Genomic DNA, 12,058 nt, shown 5'->3' on the forward strand with positions numbered 1-12,058 from the left:
CATTATCCCTAGATACTTTAATGGGCATTTCCTGCAAGCGAGAACCTTCTCACATAATTATAGCACAGCCTTCATACAGCACTGCTATCTAATCACAGGGAGGTCCCATTCAATGGTTTTGCCATTTGTTCCAGTAATGTCCTTACAGCAAAGGGACCCAGTTTCAAATCTTAAGTTGCAGCTAGTGATCATGTCTCTTGAGTGTCCTTCAATCCTGGGCTGTATCTCAGTCATTCCTTGGCTTTTGTTACCTCAGTATTTGTGAAAATTCTAGGCCAGTTATTTTGAAGACTTGTCTCCGTTTGGGTTTTGATGTTGCCTCATGATCCGATTCAGGTTGTGCATCTTTGGCAGAAACCCCACGGAGAATACTGGGCTTCTCTAGTGCATCTGCTCTGTGGTCCCGGTTGTGTGTCTCCCATTGCTGGTTAATTTGATGATGCTTCTCCACGTGGTGACTTTTTTCGCCTTTGTAAATCAGAATTTTGTTGGGAGGCATTCTGAGACTATGTAAATGTCTCCTTCAAATTTTCAATTTATTTATATATGTCATTGTGCACTCACATTTTCCTGTTTTACTCAGTGGGTTAGAATCTGTTATTTTCATTATTTATTTTGATGCTCAGATTGTCCTAAGCTGTCCTCTTTGTCCCCATCATTCTTTGAGTACTTCCTCAATTTTTGGCACAAGATGTTCCAGACTCATCTGTTCTTACCCTGTCAAGCCTGGAACTAGCTCATTCTCCAGGGAATCTGCTTTCCTTTAGTGGAGAAAGATGTTTAGAAAACCAGTTCTGGGCACTACATGGGCTCCCTCCTATTGGGGTGTCACTGCTCTCATGTCCTTTTAGTAGACAGTTCTAGGAAATGTATGTATGTGTGTACACATGCATACACACATTCGCATATGTTTATTTCTATATATGGATAACTTAGAGTTCACACCAGTACTTCCAATTTCAGTCTGATCCTGCATGGTTCATTCAAGTTATTTCTCTTTTCATGTTTATGACTTCATTCTCTGACAACGAGAAAGCTGCCTCTGTAAAATATTTATTCGATCAAGTCAATTTCCTTTTGTCACTGCCTTCACCCCATTCAGGCTCTGACACTCCTCATCAGGCTCCTTTCCCCCGCCATACACACACCTTCCTCCTTCTCAAACTCCATCACACCAGGCCACTGCACCTGCCTTCTTGTCCTCAGCTGAATTATGCAGAAAAAGAAGAAAAAAAGAGGTTAGAACTCTTTCAAGAAAGTATTTTTCTTTTCATGTCTATGTTTTCATGTGTCTTTGTTTACATACTCTGTGCTTATCTTATATTTGTTGCTTATCTGCTTGCCACTAGATGGTGAGCCTGTCTTGGGGAGCATGCTCACCAGGTTCGCATTATATAGTGAGAGTGGGCAGGGAGCAAGGGGAATCTGTCATTGATACTGGTGAATAGATAGGTGTTTTAGACATAGGAAAGTACACTTTGCCTTTAAAGGCCCAATGGAGGAGTCAGTGGGGACTGACCATCTTTAAAACAAACAGGCCAGAGGCACAGAGGTCAACAATAAGTGGCCAGTCTTGGGATCTGTTATATATATATTTTTTGGCAAATTACCATTCTAAAAGGTAATTAGAATTACCTGGCCTCCAAGGCCCTTCCTGGTCTGCCTCCCAGTCACCTCTCTCATTTTCTGATTCCCCTTCCTTCACTCTGCTCCAGCCTTACTGACCTCTTGCCTTTCCTTACACAAGCCACACCTGTTCCTCACCTCAGGGCTTTTGCACTTGCTTTTCCTGGTGTCTGCAGTACTCTTTCTCCAGGTGACTTGGTGAGCTTCCTGCTTCCATCAGAGGCTCAGAGGCTTCTTCAGTACTCTGTCTAAAAATTCAGCCCTTCCTCTAACATGTCATATTCCTCTTCTTTCTTTTTCCTTCTTCAAAATATAATATTTATCACTAGCTTAGTGTACTGTATGTTTTACTTATCTGTGTATTACCTGTCTCCCCATGCTAGAAGGTTAGCTCCATGAGCTTGGAGATTTTTTTGTTGTCTGCTCTGTTCCTACCATCTGGAACAGTAACTGGCTCTTTGGAGTCACTCAGTAAATGAATCAGATGAGTGAACAAAATTGCTCAGCAGTCCCACCTGGCTCTGTTTTATCTCTGCACAGTTCACTCCCATTGGATAGAGTGAGTCTGTGTTTCCAGTTGTTTGCTGGATGTTCTGCTCAGACTTCTTACCTGCTTGAGGTCCTTGACCCCCATCTTCAGCCTCTTCAGACTAACATCTCATTGTCTCCTGCCTATGGATGACTTGCTGATCCACAGTGCATAGCCTGTGTTTTCCTCTTCTGTGATGGAGCTTGGCCTAGGATTCCCCTTTCCCTCTCCTGATTTCCCTACTTCCAGTCCTCCCAGCTCCGATTCCACCAGAGCCAGCTGCCATCTACTTCATCAACAGAAGCTTCCTCTTTACACCCAAGAAGAACTCTTAATTCAGTGTCCCTTGCACTGTCCATGTGCCTCTCCTTTGGCACTTTCCTTTCCTGAGCCTTGTTTAGCTGTTTGTGTTTATGGTTGGCCTCTTTGCTTGATCACACCTGGAGGACTGTGTACCTTACTAACAATGTGTGGTTTTTTTCCAACATCTGGCAGTGTCTTAAACTTGATTAGCACTCTCTTAACTCATATGATTTAATGAGTAAATTAAGGTAGAATGTCTTATGATATTGCAGTGACCTATTTTCCAAAAGCTTCAAAGTTTAATTTTTCTCTCCCGAATGGGAGAGAACTGATTACTTGAGGCATTTTAAAATTTAAAAAACCCCTAACCTTTTCTTTTCATTTCTCTTTCTTTTAAAGTCAGGCTCCTGCCTGAGTTGTAAGAGAACATCAACCATCTCTTCTGCAGAGGCTATGGTGTAAGTTCACTGTTTTACCTGTGTGTGAATTCTTTTGGAACAGGTTTAATTAAAGTTGATCTGACACAGGTCTAAGATTTGCTCACTAGTATCACTCACTAACATCTGTGTTATATGTAGCCCAAATATGTCATAGATTCTTTAGTTTGAGGTAGAAGAGTTTTAAGAGATTTGTTTACTTTTTTAAAAACTTGCCTTAATTGAGAGAGAGACCTATTTAAATCTTTTAAGTTTATTTAATATAACATTTAATATCACTCATATTACCAGTGATTGGCTTTGTTTTCTTTGATCAGTGATGCTGTAATAAGGCGACACATATGCTTCATGTAGTTATATTCCGTGATACTCCATCACTGCAAGTATCAAGTATAAACAACAACAACAACAAATTGGGACTCACTCCCAGGTGAATCACTGTGAAACACATTGGAGTGGCTTTTAGTGTGCCTGTTCCTTTTCTTTGGTCTTTCCATCTGGTGTTTGTTTTTAATTTCTTTATTCTTGTGATTGGAATTTTCACTGTTGACATTCTCATTCTTCCTGTTGATATGCACATAACTTAAAATTTCATTTCTGTCTGATGAGCTCTTTTTCACTAACTTCTGTAGTTTCAGAGATAGGCCTGTTTTTCAGGATCCTTTGTTACTATAGCAATGAAAGTCCTAATTATTAAACTTTTTAAAATTCTATAGACCCTTTACCCTTTACTTTATCAATGTTTTTCTCTTTATAGAAACACATATGAATGGTCTCAGAAACCACAAATTCCTTGTTGCTCTAAAGCACTAGTTTCTGCTAGAAGATCAGTTTAACAACTTGGCATACCTCTCTTGGAAGGGAGTTAACTCCTTATCCTAAGTGTCTTTGTTTTAGAGACAAGTGGCAATGTAAGGCCTATCTTATCTCATTTTCTGTCTTCCCCATGCTGGATTATTTACATTTCTGGTGTGATGTATGCAACTGATTTTTCTGGGAATGCTACAGCCAGCATTGTTTTACTGCTGCTTATTTTTCATTGTGAAGAATGATCATTTTCCTACCATTCAGATATTTCGAAATGTATGTACCCATGTGTAATATAACACTCAAATTAACATTTTTGGGGGGCAACAGTTTACCTCCCAAACTGTCCTCCCATATTACTTCCAGTAAAGAGAGATAATCTAGTTTTATAACATATTTAGCAAGTTAAATTTCTTTTAAGTTGAGGCATCAGGTAAAATAAATTTAGTGATAGTAAAAACCCTTTTATGCTCTCGTCATAGAATTGGCAGAAAATATTTCAAAATCTAAAAAGGCTGTAGTTTGAATAATTTTAAAGCACAGTGTCTCTTAAAGAAGGTGTTAAGTACATGACTTGAATGGAAATTAGTTTGTTTTTAGGTATTAATTTTACACTAGAAAGTAGGGGTGTATATACCAAATTTTTACCTGAAAAGTTAGTGAAATTTATGGAGATTTAAAGTGCTGATTGAGGAAATGCCCTGGAGATGAAGAGTTTGCAAATAGGAAAATATAGAATCTGAAATAGAAGCAAAGTAAAGAGTAATAAGCCACAGATCATGATTCTTCCTCCTCTTTGCGAGGATGCTTGGGGCAAATGTGCTTAATATTCCTGGTGTTGTGTGTTATCCTTAGTTTTCTCCAACTTTCTCATTTATTTTATCCTGTCTTAATTTTGAAGCTGCCTTAAAATTCTGTTTTTCCCCTGAAAGAGGTAAGGAGTAACTAAAAGTGAAATAATGAAGTGTTTCATGGTTGTGTCATACACTTATTTTGTCTTATAACTGGCATATCTTTTTCAGCCTCTTATCTAAATTGCACCTATAACTAAATCCTATCTGGTTCTGTCAGTGTGCTACTAATGTCTCTGTGCTTGTTTTGTATTGTAGATTGGCTCACAGAGTAATTGCTCATCCCTGTTGGACTTTGGTTCTGTAGTGCAAATGGAGTGTAGAACTCAGTTGTCTGGGCCAGAGTGACAGAAGCCTGATGTCCAAGATGGAAAAGAAACGAAGAAAGAAATGAAAGCCTCTTTTCAGGCCAAACCACAAAAGGCCATGAAATTTAACTTTTATTTACATTGGACAAGACTGTAAAATGGCTGATCAGTAATGTTTCGGCTTTTAGCTGAAACAAAAATTAACTTATAATCAAGGAAGAAAACAGTGTGATTTGAATTTATGCAATTTTATGACCATATTCACTTATGACCATGAAGCTTGTCAACATCTGGCTGCTTCTGCTAGTGGTTTTGCTTTGTGGGAAGAAACATCTGGGTGACAGACTGGAAAAGAGAACTTTTGAAAAGGCCCGGTGTCCTGGCTGTTCCCACCTGACTTTGAAGGTGGAATTCTCGTCAACAGTTGTGGAATATGGTAATGATATTATTTTAAATGTTAGGTGACCCCTCCGCCCCCCCATGTTTTTGTTTCAGATTTACTTTAAACATTAGCTTTTGCCAAAAACATTTACTTTTTATAATAAATTTCAAATGGGGTGAGTGTATAACACGTGGATGTTATTTGTTTTCCCAGTGTAGTTAGCTTATATAAAGCAAGGAAATCAATGTTCTGAATTACTTTCCTAAAATTTGATTCCATGGAACAGATGCCACTGTAGCCTAGTTAGAGTGGGGAGCTTGAAGGTACTGGGTTTTATGTTCTGAAGTTTAGGTGAACAGATATGAAAAACTAGCAAATAGTCTTATATAATCTGCTCCAAATTTTGTTATTGTTTTCAGTAAAATAAAATTGAGCCTTCACTTCTTTGGATTCCTTTTGCCTATTTGAAAACCTTACATGCATTTGTTTGCCATACATTCAAACTTGTGTTAATATATGCTTTTTAAAAAATAGCACTGGTATCTGATTTTGAGTTATGTGTCCTGTGATCAGGGGATTCATACAGATCACTTTAACTCAAAGCTCTAGAAACTGCTGTCCAGAGCATTTAAACCGATCTTTTTGTTTACTGCTCTTTCCACTGTGGGTTTTAAGATACGTTAATTTTTCTTTTACCAGGGAAATTTTAGATAAGATATAATCTTATGTTATATATGTATATGAATTTTTATTTTTATTTGTGGTCATTGATTTCAGAATATATTGTGGCTTTCAATGGATACTTTACAGCCAAAGCTAGAAATTCATTTATTTCAAGTGCCCTGAAGAGCAGCGAAATAGACAATTGGAGAATTATTCCTCGAAATAATCCATCCAGTGACTACCCTAGTGATTTTGAAGTGATTCAAATAAAAGAAAAACAGAAAGTGGGGCTGCTAACACTTGAAGATCATCCAAACATCAAACGGGTAACACCCCAACGGAAAGTCTTTCGTTCCCTCAAGTATGCTGAGTGTGAGTACTGAAATCTCAGGGGAATCTCTGTCAATTTCTGTTGCTTGGATTTAGAGAGAATGTGCATATTCACCCACAATGAGATCCACCACTCTCCTCCACCCCCACCCTGACTTTATTTTGAAAAATTTCAAACTGATGGAATAGTTGAAAAATAGTACAGTGAATACCCATGTCCTTTCATCAGTTGTGAACGTTTTCTTGGCAGGAACTTAAACAAAAAAGAGTCTTCTTTTTATTCCAGTAGGAAAAAAATGAAAGTGTACAGTGGAGAATGATAATGATCTTTTTTCTTTTGAGAGTGATTTTCACCCAGGTTTGTCTCGGAGCCTTCATTCTTTGAGGCTGTGATGCCCCGTCACACTCTGAAATGAAATATGGAGTCTTTGAGTCTCCTTTTTACTTGCATTTTACTTCTGTCAGTATGTGTTTTCATTTTTTTATGGTATCTTGCAAAACATCTTTTCCTTGGGTTTCATTTTGTTTTCTCAGCGTCTCCTGACCATGCAAGATCATCCCTTAGCTGGGCTAATTTCAGCCCTAAGCTGTGCAGGTGTGAAGATGGAAAGACTTTGATTATTGGCTTTTCAGAACAAGGGCTTCTTAATCTTTCCTACTTCTTTACAACTTGGGCTTGTCAAAATAGAGTTTATCCTCAAAAATTAATTGCATATTTGTTACATATTTTCCAAAGCATACATGTTACCAAAGGAAAGGTTTTCTGTTTTCCTGTTTGTCATAACTGGGGTAACAAATTATTTCTCATCATTTACTATCATTTTTTTCTTTGGAAGGAAAAAGAAATAAAATTTTGCTTTTCTTCCTTTGTCTGTCCTATACTAGCCTCAGAGCCTTTGGTTTTAAAAAAATACACAGAGGAAAGGCTGATTTGCATAGTGTGATCAGCCAGTTCTGGAGTCAGCTGTACAATTCAGGTGTTTGACTTCTTCAGAGCTCTTTCTACTAGTCCAGATGTTTTGTAGTGCTTTTTCTTTTTAAAAGTAATAACTTCAAAACAACGTATTAAGATTAAAAACAAACCTTATACAAGTAGCCAAACATTATACGTCGTTTTTTTTTTTATTATTTTATGGTAAAGAGCGCCAGAATATTTTAGGAAATTTCGAGACACCTAATTTTAGCACAATAATTGTAGAATCTCATGGTTGGGCTTCCTTTATACACTGTCCACCGTGGCTGTCTAGTGCTGTGCTTGACTGCGCTTGACTGAGGAGACAGTTTACTTCCTGGTGGACCCATTTTCTCTTGTTATTTGTGACCTTGTATGGTAAGCAGCTTTTCTTTAAATTTCAATTTTTCTCATCCAAAAAAAAAATGAAAATAATACTACCTACCTTATAGGATTCTTATGAAGATAAAAAGAAATAGTGCATGTGAAGAGAGCTTAGCAGAGTCTTTAGGATATTGTAAATAAACATTAAATGTTAAATATTTTTTTTTGTCTCTGCTGTTGGAAGGTTTTGCTTTATTTTGGGCTGAAACATGTCTCACTTTGGATCCCATGCCTGGCTCTATCCCATGAGCCATAAGACACAGCTAACTTGTTTTCTACAAAATAGTACTTAAAGATTTTTTTTTGAAGATATCCATGATATCTTCCCCAGCAATACTTACTTTCCAGGACAATAAAAATCTTCAGTTCCTTCAGCAGTTACTCATATGATATGATTTCAAGTCTCCATACCATTTTAATTGTTTTCCTTTGAATATTTTTCATTTTTTTCTAAATTGCTCTTAAATAGTGAAGCTAGAACTGAATTCAGTACTTAAGGTAAAGCAGAACAGACCCCTCCCTTGTTCAAAATATTGTTCTTCAGTTAGTACTTCCAGTATTGTCCCATGCTGTTGACTTAATAGAATCAACACAGAAAGTTCAGTACAGAATAATTTCAGTTGGACTGTGCAAATAATTGCTTAATGGAATTGACGTGACTACATATATTTTTCCAGTTCTTCGTACTTTCATGGGTGTAGCCTGGTGTAACTGGAATAAAAATGATAGTAATTTGCTTTAGAAACAAAACTTCAGTCTTATTACAGATTTGCTCTTAAAACTGACTTGAAATAAAGTTTTTTCTTCATTATAGCATGGTCTTTGAAAGGTAACGGGATAGCTCTTGTGATATTTCTTTTGCTTTCTCCTCCATTTAAAAAAAAAGTAAGGTATTTACAGATAGTAAAATCCATGCTTTTTAGTGCACAGTTAGGCAAGTTTTGACAAAAGTGTACAGTTACCCAGCAACAAAATCAAGATTTAACATAGTTCCATCACCCTCAGAAATGCCCCCAACTCTTTTGTAGTTATTTGCTGTTTGAAAGGTGACATTCTAGGAGATAAGCATATTGAGAATATCGAGCAATATACAGTTGGAAAAGATAATGATGTTTGACCAGAGATAGGTGTAATGGGATAACATGGTTTTTCCTGTCCCAGAAGTCCAGTGCTGTAAAACTTCATGACTGGGTAGCAGCCATTCTCCTCCTTTTTCTGGTTCAGTGAGGAGAAATTGCTGATTAAAAAAAAAAAAAACCCAGTCATTTCTTCAGTTTTAGTATCACAATTGACTTCTTTAAAAATGATGATTTTATTCTTTCTCTGCTTTACATGGTTAGAAAATTCCATGTAAAGAGCTCTTTGGGAATCATTATGGCTAAATAATATCCAATAAATATAACTGCATTGAGAAAATCCTAGCAAAGGGAAAGAATTCCATTTTCCTTCAAACACGATTTTCAAAGATAATCATTGCACTGTTTAGAATGACTGTTTTTCCTGACAGGTATCATGTCATTTCAGTGTTTTTCCTCTTCTGATCTTTCTCTTCCATGGCTGTAGCTGACCCCATAGTGCCCTGTAATGAAACCCGATGGAGTCAGAAGTGGCAGTCATCCCGTCCCCTGCGAAGAGCCAGTCTTTCCCTGGGCTCTGGTTTCTGGCACGCTACAGGAAGACATTCAAGTCGACGGTTGCTGAGAGCCATTCCACGCCAGGTTGCCCAGACACTGCAGGCAGACGTGCTCTGGCAGATGGGATATACAGGTGTGTGATGTGCATCCGGAGACAACATAGAGTCTGGTGTCTAGGAGGCCTCCCTCTCGAGTGCCTTCTCATTATTTGTTGAGCTAGATACAGTCAACTCCCTTCATCTTTGACACCTGTTGTGCTAGGCATCTGTTTCTGTGGCTTTTCTAATTGTTTAATCTATTCATGTTTTGTGTCTTGTTTTTCTGTACCCTTTCTGAGGCTAGAAGGGGTAGATTGTGAAACATTTCTTTCTTCTAGACACATATGTGAACATACACAGCACTCCCCACAACTGATGGGCAGTCCAGCAAAGTTCTGTCATTTCCCAGAGAAAGAGATCAAATTCAAAGGTACTTGCCTTGATTTGGGCAATTTAATGAAAACAAGTTTATCACTCCAGTGTGGTGCCCTGTGTGCAGAATGGCTAAACAGTTGACTGTCATACTTTCGCTGTTTTGTTTCAGAACAGGAAACAATATCAATGACCATACCCTATGAAACAAAACTCATAATCAATAAGATTTTTTTCTTACAGATACATCATGGCAGAAAATTCCTGTTTAAATGTGAAGATTTAGACCCTGACTTTTAAGTAAGCCCATTTCCTTAGCTCCAGAAACCAGGCTTAGAGACCCCCTACCTCTCCTTTGACTTCCTCAGCCTCTTGCCCTTCAGAATGCCTGAGATACTTAAACTTTTAACATCTGGTAGACTGACATTTTATTAAAATGATTGTCTCCCCTTGGTTTTATCTTTTTAGGGTGAAAACTCCTTCACAAAACAAATTCTTTAGTCATCAGAAAAACATTTTTTATTCCTCTCCAACCAAGTGGTTTCCAATTTTATGTGTGCATTTTTTTAAAGTAAGCAATACATTTTGATGGTTATCTCAGTGTAATTGATTATTTAGTGTAGTATTGATACATAAACAATCATAACAGAAAGACATTACCGTCATTATAGCTATTAGATTTGAAATAATAAAAGTATCTTGTATATTTTTCTACATGTTTTCTAGAATTTCTTGATCTGACAGCATCAGTTATTTTACATAGGTGCAGATGGCTTGTAGCCAGTATCTGAAATAGACTCATGATTATGGAAAAGTGCATAATATACTGATTTTCCTTATATGTGATTATCCCTGTGTGTTGTTGACAACCCCTCTCTGCAGAGTTAGTTGTTAGGAATGAGCAGCAGTGAGTAAGTTGCCATCCATGTCAGAAATAGAGATAGTTGCCCCCTCTCCCGGAGGTATGTGCTTTGTGGGTGCCTTCACCCTATAGGGTCATCGGTGGAGGAGTGGGGAGAGGTAATTCATTCCTGAGCATTGGTGACAGTTAACGGTGTCCAGAGAGATTTTCTCTGTATCCTCAAGTCTTGTGTAGCAGCAAATGATGGCATTCCCACGCTCTCCCCTTTTCTTAGTCTCAGCCTAGTCAGGGCCTCTGGGGCATCTGACCTAACTTGTGTACTCTGGGCAGGCTTTGGCCCTCAGTGACATGTCATTCTCTTTGGGTTCCAAAGAGGAGTGTGTTCTATAGACAAAAATCTAGAAAGATGATTTCTCCAAACCTAATTGTGTATGCTTTCTTTTTGGAATAAGGTGCTAATGTAAGGGTTGCTGTTTTTGACACTGGGCTGAGTGAGAAGCATCCCCACTTCAAAAATGTGAAGGAGAGAACAAACTGGACCAACGAGCGAACGCTGGACGACGGTAGGTGGCAGTGTCGTGGCGAGACCATGAATGTGGCATTTTCTGGTCACATATGGACTTCATACATAACTCCCATCCTCCATTTTGTCAGTTAAGAGTATTTTTTTCTGTGTGTTATGATTAAATAGTTCATGTACAATAGTTATTCAGACAAACCCAAGTTGTCATTGTGCCTTTTGGCAGAAACTTTTCCAAATGTCTCAGAGGATGTCGAGAAGTAGCATTTAAGGGGAGAAAGAGGGAAACCTGGTGGAGGTGCAGCTCCCTGTTTGGGAGAGAGCAGGAGTGGCTAGACTCAAAAGTGGGCAGGTATGGCATGAGCTCTGAGCGGAAGACAATACAGAGGAACAGAGATTCTGTATCTAGGACTTGGAGGATGAGCCAGTTTGAATTGGTGGTTTGAAATGTGCATGTCGGCACACATTATCATTGACTTTATGAATTTTTTTCTTATGGGCAACAGGGCTGGGCCACGGCACATTCGTGGCAGGTGTGATAGCCAGCATGAGGGAATGCCAAGGATTTGCTCCAGATGCCGAACTTCATATTTTCAGGGTCTTTACTAACAACCAGGTAGGTGGTTTAAGGATCCCTGAAACTCAAAGAATTGATATTAAAATGTAAAAAGTTAAAAACTCCAGAAAATACATATTGGTGTAAATGTAGCACACGTCAGTCAGCTAAACTGCTATTGGTGTCCCATGTTTGCTGTGTTGTCTCTTCACTGTCCCTTCTGTGTAGCTTTGCCCTTCTCCCACCACCCCCGTCATCAGCCTCACTTGAACCCTAGACCCTGCCTGGAGGCAGCTGCACACAGGGATTCCGTTACCACATGTTTCTTCTTTCCCTTGGGCCCACCTGAGGCTCCTGTGCCACCGTGTCTCAGGCACAGTTCTTATACTTTCTGCATGAGAGAAAATTGCATGTTTGTGTGCTTGCCACCCCTCCTGGACTGCGTCCACTTTGAGGGTCCCCTCCATAGCCCAGCACCTAGTGTCATTTTGGGTAACATGGATG

The 12,058-nt window shown here is 38.6% G+C and overlaps 1 protein-coding gene across 2 annotated transcripts in view; it reads left to right on the forward strand.

Annotated features, from left to right (window-relative positions):
* Positions 1–12,058, forward strand: part of MBTPS1 (membrane bound transcription factor peptidase, site 1) — a 49,965-nt gene that overhangs the window by 5,317 nt on the left and 32,590 nt on the right. For both annotated transcript variants that reach the window (XM_011385402.2, XM_023526123.1), the window contains exons 2-6: positions 4,812–5,297; positions 6,021–6,278; positions 9,136–9,339; positions 10,931–11,041; positions 11,505–11,614. In XM_011385402.2, coding sequence (XP_011383704.1) covers positions 5,129–5,297; positions 6,021–6,278; positions 9,136–9,339; positions 10,931–11,041; positions 11,505–11,614 — 852 coding nt within the window. In that variant the 5' untranslated portion in view covers positions 4,812–5,128. The remainder of the gene's footprint in view (positions 1–4,811; positions 5,298–6,020; positions 6,279–9,135; positions 9,340–10,930; positions 11,042–11,504; positions 11,615–12,058) is intronic.

This window comes from Pteropus vampyrus, unplaced genomic scaffold (assembly GCF_000151845.1).
Source record: "Pteropus vampyrus isolate Shadow unplaced genomic scaffold, Pvam_2.0 Scaffold711, whole genome shotgun sequence".
Lineage (NCBI taxonomy): Eukaryota > Metazoa > Chordata > Mammalia > Chiroptera > Pteropodidae > Pteropus > Pteropus vampyrus.